Source organism: Fusarium oxysporum, chromosome IX (assembly GCF_013085055.1).
Source record: "Fusarium oxysporum Fo47 chromosome IX, complete sequence".
Classification (NCBI taxonomy): Eukaryota; Fungi; Ascomycota; class Sordariomycetes; order Hypocreales; family Nectriaceae; genus Fusarium; species Fusarium oxysporum.
Window position 1 is genome coordinate 1,596,154 of NC_072848.1, and position 15,335 is coordinate 1,611,488.

At 49.6% G+C, this 15,335-nt stretch overlaps 6 protein-coding genes across 6 annotated transcripts; 3 read left to right on the top strand and 3 right to left on the bottom strand.

Annotated features, from left to right (window-relative positions):
• Nucleotides 1-136: 136 nt before the first annotated feature.
• Nucleotides 137-1,196, top strand: FOBCDRAFT_231291 (Pre-mRNA-splicing factor of RES complex-domain-containing protein). The gene has a single exon (XM_031190004.3). It carries the CDS (start codon nucleotides 197-199, stop codon nucleotides 1,190-1,192), a length of 996 nt encoding a protein of 331 aa, XP_031033989.1. The 5' UTR covers nucleotides 137-196; the 3' UTR covers nucleotides 1,193-1,196.
• FOBCDRAFT_231293 (uncharacterized protein) lies at nucleotides 1,197-3,803 on the bottom strand. The gene is made up of 3 exons (XM_031190005.3): nucleotides 2,196-3,803; nucleotides 1,688-2,141; nucleotides 1,197-1,632 (listed from the first exon to the last, which is right to left on the bottom strand). Exons 1-3 carry the CDS (start codon nucleotides 3,522-3,524, stop codon nucleotides 1,418-1,420), a joined length of 1,998 nt encoding a protein of 665 aa, XP_031033990.2. The 5' UTR covers nucleotides 3,525-3,803; the 3' UTR covers nucleotides 1,197-1,417.
• A 998-nt stretch (nucleotides 3,804-4,801) lies between these two features.
• On the top strand, nucleotides 4,802-8,045 carry FOBCDRAFT_298391 (uncharacterized protein; the record flags this gene model as incomplete). Its single annotated transcript, XM_031190007.3, has 1 exon — nucleotides 4,802-8,045. One exon carries the CDS (start codon nucleotides 4,802-4,804, stop codon nucleotides 7,967-7,969), a length of 3,168 nt encoding a protein of 1,055 aa, XP_031033992.2. The 3' UTR covers nucleotides 7,970-8,045.
• Nucleotides 8,046-8,202: 157 nt separating this feature from the next.
• On the bottom strand, nucleotides 8,203-10,133 carry FOBCDRAFT_298397 (XPG domain containing-domain-containing protein; the record flags this gene model as incomplete). The annotated part of the gene is made up of 2 exons (XM_031190008.3): nucleotides 9,762-10,133; nucleotides 8,203-9,715 (listed from the first exon to the last, which is right to left on the bottom strand). The coding sequence occupies exons 1-2, from the start codon at nucleotides 9,968-9,970 to the stop codon at nucleotides 8,203-8,205; spliced, it is 1,722 nt and encodes a 573-aa protein (XP_031033993.2). The 5' UTR covers nucleotides 9,971-10,133.
• A 319-nt stretch (nucleotides 10,134-10,452) lies between these two features.
• FOBCDRAFT_52342 (phosphoribosyltransferase-like protein) lies at nucleotides 10,453-12,500 on the top strand. The gene is made up of 3 exons (XM_031190009.3): nucleotides 10,453-10,624; nucleotides 10,765-10,912; nucleotides 10,969-12,500. Exons 1-3 carry the CDS (start codon nucleotides 10,514-10,516, stop codon nucleotides 12,219-12,221), a joined length of 1,512 nt encoding a protein of 503 aa, XP_031033994.1. The 5' UTR covers nucleotides 10,453-10,513; the 3' UTR covers nucleotides 12,222-12,500.
• Nucleotides 12,501-12,884: 384 nt separating this feature from the next.
• Nucleotides 12,885-13,913, bottom strand: FOBCDRAFT_206318 (uncharacterized protein; the record flags this gene model as incomplete). The annotated part of the gene is made up of 5 exons (XM_031190011.2): nucleotides 12,885-12,917; nucleotides 12,977-13,085; nucleotides 13,135-13,190; nucleotides 13,243-13,552; nucleotides 13,606-13,913. 5 exons carry the CDS (start codon nucleotides 13,911-13,913, stop codon nucleotides 12,885-12,887), a joined length of 816 nt encoding a protein of 271 aa, XP_031033996.2.
• Between the last annotated feature and the right edge of the window lie 1,422 nt (nucleotides 13,914-15,335).

A 15,335-nucleotide genomic window follows, 5' to 3' on the forward strand; every position in this document is an offset into this window, starting at 1 on the left:
GGTGCGCCCAGACCGGGACAGCCAGGGACAGCGGACAACGGAAAGTTGAGCTCTCCACTGGAATTGCTCTACCGAGGCGAGAGCCGCAATATGTGATAGCTGCATATCTGTACGGGAACATTCAAGGTTCCTAACTCAAAAGGTAAGTCCTGTCACTCTCCTTTTAACCCAGTCCTTGTCGCATTAAAAAAACAAAATGCCTTCAGACTTATCAGCATATCTCGCTTCTAAATACTTGGTCGCCGACCCAAAACCAGCGAAGAAACGGAAGCGCAAGCGCGGCGCCGACGCCAATAATGGCCTTCTTATTACAGACGATGACGATTCAGGTTGGGGCAACACCAATACGCAACAGGATGACGAGGGAATAGATGCTCCGGTCACAGTATCGGGGCGATCTGCTGAGTTTCGAAAAACCAGGAAGAGCAATTGGAAGTCAGTTGGAGGCGACGCGACATCAAAAGATGATTCGGCTGCGGCTGCGGCTGCAGACGCGATTCTAGCATCAGCAGCAGCGGAGCAAAACGCAGCTCGCGATGAAGACGAGGACATGCCCATTATCGAAGACGACGAATCAGCTGTCAAGATGAGCGACGGAACACATGCAGGACTGCAAAGCGCAGCAACTGTTTCAGCGCAACTTAAACGGCGGCAAAAAGAAGAACGCGAAGAGTTCGAACGGCACCGCAAATCAGCAAAGGAGGAAGAGACAGTATATCGAGACGCCACGGGCCGAAGAATCGACATATCAATGAAGCGCGCCGAAGCACGACGTTCCGCTGCCGAGGCAGAGGAAAAGGAACGCCTGGCCAAAGAAGCTCTCAAGGGTGACATACAGCTTGAGGAGGCTCGTAAGCGCCGAGAGAAGCTACAAGATGCCAAGCTTATGTCATTCGCGCGTACAGCCGATGACGAAGAAATGAATCAGGAATTGAAAGAACAGGAGCGCTGGAACGATCCTATGATGCAGTTCATGGCTGAGAAGAAGCAAACAGACACAGGACAGAGCAAAAAGTCAAAACGCAAGCCAGTTTACGCTGGTGCAGCGCCACCAAATCGGTACGGAATCAAACCAGGCTATCGCTGGGATGGTGTCGATCGCGGCAATGGTTTTGAAGCTGAGAGGTTCAAGGCACTTAACCGTAGAGAACGGAACAAGGGACTTGAATACTCTTGGCAAATGGATGAATGAACGGGTAGAGTTTGATGCAGATATTCTATTATATACCCATTTTAAGCGCTAAACTAATTGACCTTATCCTCCATAAGTAATAATCTGAATGTCAAGATGTATACTGTTGTTGGCTTCCGATATTACGTCTGGTTCGGGGTGCGCTAACAAAGAAGTCGCAAGGCAAATAAACTCCAGAGGAGAAAAAAGACACGATATTGCCGCCCTGATCGGGTATCTATTCTTTTACGATCTTCGGCGAAGTCGCTTGTCAGGTCCATAGTCACAAAGCTTCTTGACAAGCTGAATCCACTCAGTCTTAGACATCTGGCCTGGTCTGTCACCCAGACGGTGGTTGAAGAGCTTGATCAACTCGTTAACGGTGATGCCTTCGGCGGGAATCTTGTCGAGAATTTCGGATGGTTCGACAGCTGAAGCTCCGGGTGAGCCAGGAGAAGCAGCTGCAAGACAATATTAGTTATAAATTTGTCTGAAATCAGTCCAAAGAAAACTTACCACCCTGGGTTGGGTTGGGACTGCCAGCTCTGGATGCCGAAGGAGTGCCCCGAGCACTGCTACTAACCAACTTCAACTTCTTCCTCTTGGGTGCAGCTCCATCTGACATCTCGCCAGCGGTTGCCTCTCCATCACTACCAGATCCAGGAGCCGTAGGTCGACGGGCGGCTCCGCCTTGTAAAAGAGGAGTCCCAGACCTGCTTCCCGTGGCAGATGTGACATTTTTCTTGAGCTTTTTGCGGGAAGATTCGTTTCCACTCGACTCGGAGAGTGCTGGGGAGCCGGCTCGCTTGAGCGACTTGCTCTTCTTAGAGCCTTCAGGCTTCTTCCCGGAGGGAGTATTGGTACCCTTCGATCCGGAACCGCTCTGGTTCTTGTCGTCCTTATTGACTTCCTTCTTCTCGTCATCTTTCTTGTCTTCCTCTTCCTCCTCGTCGGATGAGTTGTCATCAGACTTAAAATATCAGTTAGCATTATTTTGACCCAAGTTGATAAAAAAGGACTTTACCGAGCTGCTCCATGGATTCTCTTCGGAATCGTCGCTTTCGTAGATATCCTCTCGATCTCTCTTGATCAATGCCTTCTTGGTGGCTTTGCCGAGCTTCTGTCGTAGAATCTCTTCTCGGAGTTGTTCATCCAGTTCTTTGTCTACTTCTTGCTCGTCGCCTTCTCCGAATAAGTTGGCACCGAGTTGTTCCCGACGAATACGGTCCTTGGAGTCCTTTGTGTCTTCATCGTCATTCCTTTCGAACATGGGAGCCTCATCATCATCTTGAAATTCATCGCCCGACATATCAATCTCATCATGCTCCAGTTTCTCTGACCTCGAAGCGGCCTTGAACGTGGCACTTTCAGTCTTGACCATCGGGCCGCTTCCGTAGAACATTTTTCTTGTGGCTTCCAAGTCTTTTCGCCCAGCTTTCTTCTCTTCGTCTCTCATGACCCAACGGCCCACATCCACCTTCTTACTCATGAAGGCCTCCACCTCATCAATGTCGTAAGTCTGGAAAGGAGGCTTAGACGTAAATTTGTACCACTTCTCCAGGGGGATCATGCGGAAGACAGACTGGTCAATCATGAAGGCCACGTTAGATCCAGAGAGTGTGTCCACGAAGTTGCCAACCCAAACATTTTTACCCTCTGCATCTTCGAGATGCCATGGAAGAGCTTCCTCGTATCGCAGGTCGGACGCCTTCTTAGCAGTTTCAGTCTTGGGCGCCCGGTTGAACGTTGTTTTCTCCTCTTTTTGCTTCTTCGGTCGCTTGGGATTAGGGTCTTTGGCCACAGGCGCAATCTTGGCCTGGTCTATGGCGCGCTGAGCCTCCCGTTCAGCTTTCCTCTGCGCCTGTCTTTCCACCTCTTCCTCGTCAGCCTGAGGCGCTTCAGGTGCTTCGGTCTTGACGGCCCTTCCCGGAGGGGGTTGGCGAGCATCTCGTCGGTGCAATGTTACAGGTCGTGCGAAGTCGTCCTGGTCGGTTGGATCAATGGATTTTCCTCCTGCTTTAGATTGAGTGAACTTCATCATGTGGTATCGAATGCCGTCGAGAAGATCCTTCTTCGTTGTCATAATGGGGATGTCGTTGTACTTAGCTGGCGGTGGCTCTGACCAGCCACCATTTTGACGTCGAATCTCTTCAATGTTTGGCTTTGTCCCATTTGGCCTACCCGAAGCAGATGGCGTTGTCGGCCTGGGTGGTGGTCTTCGAGAAACAAGGGGGTTTGCCTTGGGATTTTTACGCAATGGCCGAAGGGGGTTTGGCTTCTGTTTCTTCGGGGCACCATTTGGATAACCAGGCGCGTTGGCGGGCGGATTGCCTGGGGGAGGCGGCGCGCTCATGTTGATGAAGAGGTCGCGCAATCGCGAAAGAAATCCCGGAAATGCTCTGACGACAACAGGTCACAGCCTGTAGCCTAGCTCTGCGCAGAGCGCGAGGCAGACTCAATCAACGCGCGTATCTGGAGGAGTTCGTAGATTATAGTGATGGGAGTTTGATACTGTTTGTTTTGTCAATACAGGAAAAGACTGGTTTTGCCAGGCGAGGGCGCAAAGGAGCTTTTTATGCCCGGACAAAGATGATGCTGAATGCAGGGACAAAGGTCCTGAGCAAGATGGTGCGCCTACCTTATGACGATGACAAAGGCTCTGAAGTAAGAAGCCACATGTGGCTGTGCGCTCCCCAATTAGCTTCCAGCTGCCAGTGTTCCTGCGCCTTGCGACCTTGAAACTATGAAATATAGACCACAGGTCGGATCTTCTCAAGTTTTACACTTAGTTACCCAAACAAAGTATCCAACGAGGAATATTGTTAAACGGATGCCCTGGCCCTGAAGCGCAAAGGTCGTACATAGAGCTTTCCTATAAAATCACTGTTTCTTGATCGCGTGGGAATGACGCATGGTTGCTTCTGTCCAAGGGCAAAGAGAATATAAACTCTACCTTTATCTATCACGGAATGTTATTTGATACACAGTGTCAACATGCGAATACTGTCATTTTGTTGTTACCCACCTGTCAGAAGTAGGTATCAAGCTTGGTATGAGAGACACTTTTTCACTCACGAAGTGGTTTGCACAGTAAATACTACTGAATACAGCACTGTAGTACACTATGAATGCCTCTGGCAAACAGTGAACTCATAACTGCATTTTGTGGAGATCACCAGCTCCAACCACGCCCAGCACATTTCAACATCACACCTGTACGACTTCATTGCCGCAGTCACGGCCCCCAACGAACAATTGTGCACCCAATCCATTGATCTCTCTAGCTTCCCACTTCGTCCGTTCCTTTGTTCATCCGTGTTGGTGAGACGAGGCCAAAGCATCTACACATCTTTGCCTGCCAGGACCCCTCCCTTCATCCAGTTGAAAGAAAGCGCAGAACTGAATTGGGGTTGTTGCATCCATCGAGTCTACCGCGCGTTAGGTTTGATGCGCCTTATCACACAAGAAAGTGTTCTTTACGGAAGCGAATGTTGGGATAGTGTTCACTGAGCGGGATGCAACTATTCACACCCTGGTCAACATTCTTACAACAAAGAGTTCTATCGCACGGAGCTTAACGGCAAGACCAACTCCATTGCTCTATCACATATTATTTTTCTCGAGTCACAAATGGTTCCTCATCGGCGTGAGCCTCAAGTGGAGGCCCCTGGTGACTCCCAAGCAGGTCTTGAGAATCACTTGCGCAATCTGATCATCTCTAATGGCCCACCATTACACGATTCTGTGCCCAGGGCTTCTCTGCAGTCAGCTCCACTATCTCAGAGCAACTCAGACAACAGGGGTAATTCTGTTGAAACGTCCGACGGTGCCCCTCATCAGTCCAAACCTGCACGGAAGCGGCTAAACCAGGCACAAAGACGCCAAATGAGCTCTCAACTATCCATATCTATTGATCCTCGGGCCCAGCAACCTCCCCCAGATAGAGCTTACCAAAGTCCGACATCTCAATACTCCCGCCCCTCTCAGCCTTATCAACGCCACATGCATACTGACACTCAGCCATGGGGAGCTCCTAGCGAAAATCGTCAAAGTGGCTCGTTTTCCCATCGCCACTGGAATGGCCCTCAGCAGCCTAGGTATCGAGGCTATGATAATACTCCTCCCTCCTCTCGAGGCCGCCCTAACTCTATGCCAATCCAGTCGAATCGGGGTTCTGGTTACTTGTACAACACCAGACGCGCAGTTCAGTTCCATCCCGAGGAAATTGCAGCTCAGGATGCTCTGCTTGATCAACTTTGTTTTCAAGTCGTTTCCAATTCTGAAATCGAAAGGTCGGAAATAGCAGAAAAGGAGGAATTCCGTTGCAGGATTGAAACCATTAGTCGAGAGGTCATCGCCAACTATGAGAAGGAGGAAAGGCCAGAAACAGACTTTCAACCTCTCACAGTTCAGCTGAAATGCTTTGGCAGTTTGTCTTCAGGCTTCGCAACCAAGGCCTCAGACATGGATCTTGGTCTTCTTTCACCAATGTCTGTCTCCCAGCCTGATGCTCCAGGATCTCCTATACCGCGTCTCCTAGAGAAGGCATTCTTGGAAGCTGGTCTAGGGGCGAGGCTTCTGACCCGAACTAGAGTCCCCATCATCAAGCTATGCCAGTCCCCGCCGGAAAAGCTTCGGCAAGGACTTCTTGAGGAGAGATTTCGATGGGAGAATGGCCTTGATGAAGCCCCTGAAGCTCAGGAAGATGATGAACACGATCCACAAGCAGCAAACAATGAGCATGAAAGTCAGCAAGACCCCCTTGCAGGGATTCAAAACAGTCCCACAGCCGTCGTTGAGCCCATATCACAGGATTCCATCCAAGTCGGCACGAAAACAATTGAACTTAAGCAAGGTCCCAGAAGTTCTCTCTCCTCGTACTATGGCTTGGCCAAGCGAGTTCTTCGTAGAGCCGGTGGCCGTGATGCTACCATCTCTAATTGTCACGTACTCTCGGATGAAGATTGGATTCTATTGAACAGAGTGAGCGAGGCCTTCATCAGCGGTCTTGCGGATACTCGTCTCCGTGATCGCCTGTCCACGTACCCGTCTCTCTCCTTTGTGCAAAATGCAGACAATTCCACCAAACGATCTTTGCTTGGGGTATACACCCAGGTCGAAGGCGAACATATTCGGCAGCGCTGGGAGGAGAGTGGTGTCGAAGAGCGTAACCTGGCTTCTCAATCATTGACTGGGCAGGCCTTGAAGGTGTGGGAGGACGCTCAATACAGAGAAACCTTTGGTACCGATCCCATTTTTTTCACTAAAGAACTTCAATTGGCCCTTGACAAGCTTAAAAGGGCCCCTTCCGTGCAATTTGTGGTTTTGGAACAGGGTCAGCATGAGGCGCCTGTGTCATACTATACGAGGGCACTCTACATTTTCAACGGACTAAAGCCAGCTAATGAACAAGCCTTCTCAAAGTGGACGAGTATGCTTGTTACTCAATATGTCAACGGTATCCATCAGGAGGAGATTCGAAAGATGTTACAGACTTGCATAACCACATGTTCTGAGTCCCTGTCGCTCAAAGGAGTCGGACTCTTGCACAAATGCATCCATTTAGCGTGGGAATTTGAACGAGCATTAGATAAGGATTCCTACGATGAGTCCGTCGTCCAGGATGTTAAAGACTATATCGCGCTGCTGCGGTCACCTTTACAACAAAATGATCACCTGAGGCTTGGCGATGGGTTCTTCATTCCCCTCACACCAACAACGGCAGACCTTGTGGCGAGAATCCGACAACTTCCAGACCCTCACAAGATGGCTCCGAACCAGCCACGCGATCGATACAGAGATCATTTAGAGTTTCCCAAGACAGGCGCAGGTGTGCAATGTGACATCAACTTCTCCGCCCATTTGGCTCTTCACAACACGGCTCTCCTACGATGTTACTCTCACACCGATCCGCGCGTTCGGCCCATGGTCTTGTTCGTCAAGCATTGGGCGAAGACTCGTGGGATCAACTCGGGATATCGCGGAACCCTTAGCAGCTATGGCTACGTTTTGATGGTCCTTCATTATTTAGTCAACGTCGCTGAGCCCTTTGTTAGCCCAAATCTCCAGCAGCTCGCTCCTCCTCCGCCCCCAGGGCTCTCGCCTGTTGAATTCGAGGATATGGTTATGTGCCGTGGCCACAACGTTCAGTTTTGGCGTAACGAAGAGGAAATCCTGAATCTGGCACGTGCAAACCAGCTAAATGGTAACAAAGACACCATTGGCCACCTCCTGCGTGGCTTCTTCGAGTATTATGCCCATAGCAGTATGCTCAGCACTTCCATGGGCAGGGGATTTGACTGGGGAAGAGATGTGCTCAGTTTGCGGACCCCAGGTGGTTTGCAGACAAAGCAAGACAAGGGTTGGACTGGCGCCAGAACAGTCATCGAGGCTCAAAATGTTGGGCCTCATCCGCCACCTCAGTCCGACCAAGCGTCTTCCACGACAGTGGATCCTAAGGAGAGTGATGTAAAGGATACAGGAGCACAGCCCAAGCAGGGCACGCAAGGCAGCGTCACAGGTAAGAATGGAGAATTCAAGGAAGTCCGTCACCGCTATCTCTTTGCTATCGAGGACCCCTTCGAGCTGGACCACAACGTTGCTCGAACTGTCACACACAACGGTATTGTGTCAATTCGCGATGAGTTCCGTCGGGCGTGGAAGATTATCAAGTCGGCTGGCAATGGCAGCCCTCAGGAAAGCTTACTCCGGGATGTAACCGACGTAGAGGAAGAAGACAGTCCTTTGTCTCGCCTCCTGGATGAGATTCATGGAGCGGGTCGATCCCGGAACACTTGATTGTATAATTATGATGTTGAGACGATGTACGAAGTTACGGACGGGTCAGGGTCAGGATCGGTGGTGGCGCAACGAGACGTAATCGTGTGGCTCAATATTTGAGTCTTTGATAATGGCTAGGCTTGGTGGGATTTATCGTCGGTACGATATTCACCATGTAACGAATTACACAAGAGTAGTAAGCTTCTTTTGATCTTGGTATCGGTATGCATTGTGATTTTTGATGCTTAACTTTATTGAGACAGCACGTCAAAGAAGTTTCTTGACGAAGACTTGGCAGAGTTGTTCTGCCTTTTGGGGGCATCATCTTTACCCACCTTCCGCTTTTTCTTGTCTTTGGCAGTTCTTTTTGGCTTTGCGTCCATGTTGGCATTTGGCAATGGGACAAGCCTAGAAATTGTCTTATAAATCCGGTCCTCATTGCTTCTTTGCAGAAATACAATAGTTCTCTCCACATCAGGAAACTCCGCCAGAGGCGGTAATGACGACAGCATGTCGTTTAGATCTGGTAGGGTTCTTTGAAGCTGCCCAAGTGAGATGATTTGCTTCAAGAGTCGAAACGAGTAAAAAGCAGCTTGAAGATGAGCAACAAAGTGAAGAGTATCCCAAGTAATTTTCCTAAAAGTTGGGGCTTGTAAACTCTCTTCCAAAATCTGCAGTGAATGTGAATGCTTGCCATCTTCATGGCTATATCGTATATCAAGGGTCAGGCACAGGATGTACCAAGCCCGAGTTACGTCGACTTGTGTTCCTGCTCTGATCATAGTCATCAGTCTGACCAACTCTTGAGACCAAGCTTTCGCTTCTTTTTGGGATAGCATAAGAACCTGTCGCCCTTTTTGCACCAGAGTGTTGACCCTCCGGTACTCCTGAACAGTTGAAAAAGCACCAGGAATGATCCATCGGGCTACTGTATAAGCCAACTGTCGAATTGACGTGCTCTGTTCCCAAGCACTTCCCCGCGAAGGACTCTCTAACAGAATAGGAAGAAACATCTTGGGGTCGCTTGCAGTGTGCATGTGGCCATTCTGGGGTCCCAGTTGCAATACCATCTCCGATATTCTGGGGTCCAGTGAACCGATCTCTATTACTTTTCCGTATGTTGAGGTGGGAATTGGTGCAACTACATGGTCTAGATACTCGTGACAGAACTCAGTGTAACCCGTTTGGTCGGTGGTTGGTTGTGCACACTCCTGCAAGAGTTGTGGAAGTGTCGAATGGGCAGACCGTTTTCGTTCGTAAGCAAGTCGGCACATCTCAGCAGAAGACGCAAGCTTAAGTTTCTCGCAGATGTGGGAAGGACGAAAGCTTGCGCATGCGAGATTGGACTGATCATCAAGATAAATGTCGCGAAGAAAGACGACGCTTCCCTTGCCCAGATCATGAACCAAAAGATCCGAGTCGGAGGTGAGAACCGTCCCGCCCGATTGCGACAAATGCTGTGCGCAGTATGCATCCGCCTCGCCCGGAACAAGAATCACTATCTTGGTGTAGCGTGGCGAAGACCTCAAGGCATCAATGATAGCAGGGACATGAAAACTGGGTGGCAATGCCGATTTTCCTGGTGGTTTAACTGCAGAGAAGAGGACTGGAGCAATCTCATTGGCAGCCGAGAAGTACGATGGGAAGAAACCATTGGTTTCAGATGAATGTGAGACCTTCAATTGATTGAGACTTTTGATCATGCGCTGCATGCGAACGGGTTCTTTTCCTTGTGGTAGATATCCGTCAAAGTATATGGCGTCGCTGTTGTGGTCAGTCTCAACCAGGCAACAAGAGACACCGAACTTACATGCCTACACCACGCCGAGTGAGTTCATCCAACCATGCTACAGCGGTCTCACCGAGAAGTTTGTATGACGGCTGAGGAATACCATGTCTGTTGCAGATGTACAAAATATGATACGCTAATGCTGGTCCATCGATGACTACGTGTTCATTGTTGAGGAGTCCATGAACAACGTATGGCTCTAGGGTAGATATGAGGCGAGGAATCCCCATGTTGCGGGAGGGTTTCAAGGTTAGTGAAGCTCTATCCCATTTCCATTGAGAAAAAAGCCCAGTTTGTTATTGTTCAAGAGAATAAAATAGGTCTTTCCGGGCTCCTCAGTGTCGTTGTTACTCAGAACTCAGTTGTGGAGGTTCCAAGGCTGCTGCTTCATCGTAAAAGGGCCTGGCATCTCAGCTAATCAAGCAAGAATTTCAAGGCCCTTGACTGAGAAATTGCGAGGCTGTGACGCAGTTTCCGGGATGCCCCGCTTAGTTAATGACTGCGGGGGTAGTAGCACAGTGTATGACACTGTAGCTCTTCCGGCTTCCGGATGCTTGATTTGGTGCCAGAATTGGCCTTTGACCCCACTATAAGAGAAGCCCAGCTACTATCTACAGTAAGTGTCAGCTTTCCGACACACAGTGCAACGAGCCGGGTCAACGAAAAAAAAAAGCTCCAACCTGAACGCGGCTTTCCTTCAACCTCAACTTTTCTTTCTTCCTCCATTGCCTTCAAAGCTTCACCCTTCCACGTCGGTCGATGGGCTGGTCAAGATGCGCAATACACTGATCTTCGCAGGCAATTCCTGCCCAGTCCTCACAGGCCAAATCTGCGAGAATCTGGGCATGCATCCTGCCAGCGCTGAGCTTACCCAGTTCTCCAATGTGAGCTTCCCTTGCCCTCGTGCTCGTAGCCATGGTCATTCAACATGACCCTTCTTTGGCCAACCATCACGATTACTCCTCTACAGGCCCATGTTTGGCAGTAAAACAAGCTGCGTGCTTTGAGCTAACCAGTGCCCAAGGGTGAAACGAGCGTCAGAATTCTGACAAGTGTCCGAGAGAAGGACGTCTTCGTTGTCCAATCAGGCAGCCCCAGCATCAATGACTCCATCATGGAGCTTCTCATCATGATCTCGGCCTGCAAAGGCGGTTCTGCTAACAAAGTCACTGGTTCGTGGTTCTCGTCCCCTGTTTGAGACCTCAATCGGCTTACTTGTTACGTCCAGCCGTACTTCCTTATTTTCCCTACAGCCGCCAGTCAAAGAAGAAATCGCATAGAGGTGCGATTACTGCTCGCATGCTTGCCAACTTGTTGGGTGTTGCTGGCGTTAAGCACGTTATCACTGTCGACCTTCATGCCTCGCAGATGCAGGGCTTCTTCAAGTGTCCCGTTGACAACCTGCACGCAGAGCCTATCCTCGCGAAGTGGATCCGCCACAACGTGTCTAACTGGCGCGAAGCGGTCGTGGTCTCCAAGAACGCTGGAGGAACGAAGCGAGTGACATCGCTTGCGGATGCTCTCAAGCTTAATTTCGGGATTGTTACTACAGACAGGAAGCGTGTGAGTAACATGACAGCGAGCATGATCATGAGGCACTTCGATCATAATGTCGAGCGTCAACCCACGCCGTTGGAGTCTAACCGACCCATTCCCTACCGTGGACCCCCGGCTTCCGAACGTGCTGTCGAGTCCGAGGCTACCCCTAAGAGGCAGACACCCCCTCCTCGCTCCACGCGAATTGTGACGAACTCACAGGGCTCTCCCACACGGGTCAACAGCTCTGCTCGTTCTGTCACTCCCAACGCTGCCGAGGCTGCGGATCCTAACACTACCCCCCCTGCTGGATCACCCGATGGTTCGGCTGATGGCGACGCGGATTATGATGATCATAAAGCGTCTGAGGTTACACAGGGCCGTTTGGTTCAAGGTCGTATCGTCGAGGATGACTATCCGTCTCCTGATCGATCTGTTGTCGATGGCAGTGTGGAAGATGATCCCATGACTATGTCTCATGCTTCATCATTCTTCGTCCCTGAGCCTCAATCTCTTGGAGGATCTGGCGACGCTGCGGCAAGTTCCGATGAGGAGGACAACGCATTCGAGGATCCAGGTGCCGAGCATCTTATCACTCTAGTTGGAAACGTCAAGAATCGGACCGTTTTTATCGTGGACGACATGATTGACAAGGCTGGCTCTTGGATCGCTGCAGCCGAGACAGTGGTCAAGAAAGGCGGAGCAAAGAAGGTTTATTGCATGGCCACGCATGGTGTTTTTGGCGGCGACAGCCTGGAACAACTGCAAGCATGCGAGTGCATCGACCAAATTGTTGTGACCAACAGCTTTCCAATTGATAAGGACAGGGCACGCAGCATCAGCAAGCTCGTGGTTCTCGACCTCTCATTCCTACTGGCGGAGGCCATTCGACGTAACCACTATGGCGAGGCTCTTTCGCCTCTCTTCCAACATTATGGTGATTAGATAGGACTGCATCGCAATGCTTCCAATCTCACACAGTCACCCGTTGCTACGCAATCGTGCCTAGTCTGCCTTGGCAGCTAAGTGCTTATCGACACTACCATTTGTGTTTTGATGATTACTATTCATTTTTAGCGAGGCGTCTGGGGGCAAGGACATATCGGTACCCTATGCTGGACCATTGAATCTGAGGATGAAAATTCCGACAAAAAAGCAGAGTAGGTGATGAATTACGATTTCAGTTCCTGGTCTTTTGGTTTGGGTTCGTGATGTGATGTGATGTAGCGCCAGTCTTTTGTCCGGGATCAGTTAAATGCAACCCAGCGGTGCTGTCACTTGTTGACGGCAAGGGCCCGATTCATCCCAGAATGGGTTCTTAACGGAACGTTGGTAGAATAATCTTTCGGTCTTAGAAGGCCTGCAACTTAGAACCGTCATGGATTCATGTCTCTTCGGGGACAAATGAGTTGTGGGCAAGAGAAATTTCCGAACATTTTGTAAACAGGATGCACTTGATACCAGTTTGTGTCGAATATAGCGGTTTAAGCCATCATATCTATCTATAACCAAGACTTTTGTTTAATACAACTCATATATAGTAATTGTACCATCTGTTCGCTTGAATCGCTGTTATGCTGGCTGTTTATTATGTTTACTTTCGACTGTCTAAGTCTTTCGGTGCATAATACCAGCACCAGCCTGTGGCCCAGAAGATTAGCCAAAGTTTCGACTCTCGAGTTTTTGAGTCAGTATCTTACCTGATGACTGGGGAAGACTAGCGTATCGGCAACAACGACGTTCTCTCGGCGAGTTGCGGTAAACACGATGATCTCAGCAATGTCGTCGGGGGTGAGAGGTTCACATCCGCTGCTCGCAAGTCAGTACCATGTATTTTGACCAGTTCAAGACAACCTACGCATAGACAGCATCGGCCTTTTCCTTATCGCCATAGAATCGTACCACGGAGAACTCCTATTAAGCCGTGAGAATCTCGTCATGTTGGCCACGCATAGGTTACGCTTACAGTTTCGACCTGACCGGGATCAATCTCAATAACACGGACACGACTGGCAATGAGCTCCTTTCGCAAGCTGTCAGTGAAGCTGCGAACAGCGGCCTTTGTAGCGCAGTAGATGCCACCACCGGGGTAAGGCTCTCGGCCAGCAATGGAGCCGACGTTGATGATATCACCGTGGCCACCGTCTGGTCTGGCGAGGAAGATGGGGAGGATAGCCTGGGTCATATTGATGAGACCTGTGACGTTTGTTTGGAACATAACATTGATGTCCTCCTCAGCAATTTCAGGGGCACGAGCAACACCCTTGACCAGACCTCTATTGTGTTGTTAGCAACCATTCAGCGAAGTTGTCCACATACAGGAGCTTACGCATTGTTGACGAGCACGTCAATGTTCCTCCACTCCTCGGGCAAGTTGCCGACAATACCCTTAACCTCAGCAGGGTTGCTCACATCGAGTTTGAACGGCAGAACCTTGACACCATCGCCGACCTCCCTCTTGATTTCTTCAGCAAGTGCATTGAGGGAATCAACACGGCGTGCAGTGAGGATGAGACGAAGATCATTCTTGGGCGCAGTCCGAGCGAACTCCAGAGCCGTGGAGCGGCCGATGCCGGAGGATGCACCAGTGACAAGGATTGTCTTGCCAGTGAGACGTTTGGCAGCAGCGGAAGCCATTGTGCGACAAGTGAAGAGGGGGCGAAAGAGGGGAGTGAAGGAATTTGAGTGTGAGGTTGACAAAGAGACGTTGAGGGTCTTGAATGCGGTAGTGAATAGGCGACGGGTATTCATTTGTTGACTAAGATGGTGGGGAAGATGGAGATGAGGATGGTGTGATTGGACTTGATAAGAGAGGTTGAAGATTGGAGGAGTCAGAGTTGAAGTATTGGGAAGGGTTCAGTTTGGGTATGAGAGATAATGATGTTGTCTAGACCAGATATTGGTTCCTATCGTGACTCCACTGAAGATATCTAGATTACAAAGACACCTTCTGATCAGACAAAAGGAACAGACAAACAGATCAAGAGAACATGATGATGAGAGTCGAATTTGAGGCCTTTCCAAGATACAATGCCTCCAACGTTCCAAACTGTCATATTGGAGGAGCGGCCTTTTCTTACCCCGCGATTCGACATGTATTCCAGTGGGGTCGGGTGTTGGAGTTGAGGGGCCTGGGGGACATGAGTCTAGGAATTGTCCTATCAGAAGCTATAAAAGTTGCTATATTTCTGGCCAAAGTGACGAGAACGCCTATACGTCCTCTACTCTGTGTCTACCCCCAAAACTTGACATGAAGACCTCGGCTTTGAGTTTAACTACCGCCTTTACCCGCTCGCTTACAGCTTCAGCTAGGCATTGGATTTCACTCATCGCCATCATTCGTTAAAACAAGATCGAATTCTTTTATAAGTAGTCCCGAGAGATAGTAGTTTGTCACGGCGCTGTCTAACAGGCGTGGCTGCAATCCAACGAGACAGTACTTAAAGGTGCAGCATGGAAAGAGATCTTTATTGAAGATAATTTTTCTCCTTGTATAAGTCGCTGCTAGGAAGCGATACTTGCTGAACACTTACCGTTTCTTTGAGGTGAAAGTGTAAACTTGAATGGGTTAGAAGTGAAAGAATGTTCTTTATAGGGCTAGAAGGCAAGGTGGCTCTCACAAAGGATAGGCTCTCAAGCACATGACGAAGCAATTCAATGCTAAGGTATCTATGAGTTGATGGTTGAGATGAAATCACTTTATTGGTTGCCATGACATCCGATATTCTTCAAACACTTGCCACGGCACAAGGGATTTAGGATTTGACGAAAATCCATGACTTGCAGATGACTTTAAAGAATATACTGTAACGCTTAGAGCGGAAAGGTATAGTATTTAAACTTGCATAGATAGCCTCTTTTATTCTAATGGCATCTGAAGATCCAATGCTGTCCCTACCTACCCGCTTAACCATATCGAAAGAAAGGGGAATCACCCCTGGCAATTCACTAGCCCCCCACCAAGGTATCATTGTCCCTGGTGACAGCTAGCTCTAGCCCACCAAAGCCACGGGACGGGGCGATGCCACCGTGCATTGCATTCACCGCGCGCATCCTCCA

What these genes read in the sequence shown, in the direction of transcription:
- FOBCDRAFT_231291 (XM_031190004.3), top strand. Translation starts at nt 197, where the DNA reads ATGCCTTCAGACTTATCAGCATATCTCGCTTCTAAATACTTGGTCGCC.
- FOBCDRAFT_231293 (XM_031190005.3), bottom strand. Translation starts at nt 3,524, where the DNA reads ATGAGCGCGCCGCCTCCCCCAGGCAATCCGCCCGCCAACGCGCCTGGT. An exon ending in AGAATCCATGGAGCAGCTCG is followed by an intron (nt 2,142 to 2,195) that starts GTAAAGTCCTTT and finishes TGATATTTTAAG; the next exon opens with TCTGATGACAACTCATCCGA. An exon ending in TCCCAACCCAACCCAGGGTG is followed by an intron (nt 1,633 to 1,687) that starts GTAAGTTTTCTT and finishes ATTGTCTTGCAG; the next exon opens with CTGCTTCTCCTGGCTCACCC.
- FOBCDRAFT_52342 (XM_031190009.3), top strand. Translation starts at nt 10,514, where the DNA reads ATGCGCAATACACTGATCTTCGCAGGCAATTCCTGCCCAGTCCTCACA. An exon ending in AGCTTACCCAGTTCTCCAAT is followed by an intron (nt 10,625 to 10,764) that starts GTGAGCTTCCCT and finishes CCAGTGCCCAAG; the next exon opens with GGTGAAACGAGCGTCAGAAT. An exon ending in TTCTGCTAACAAAGTCACTG is followed by an intron (nt 10,913 to 10,968) that starts GTTCGTGGTTCT and finishes TGTTACGTCCAG; the next exon opens with CCGTACTTCCTTATTTTCCC.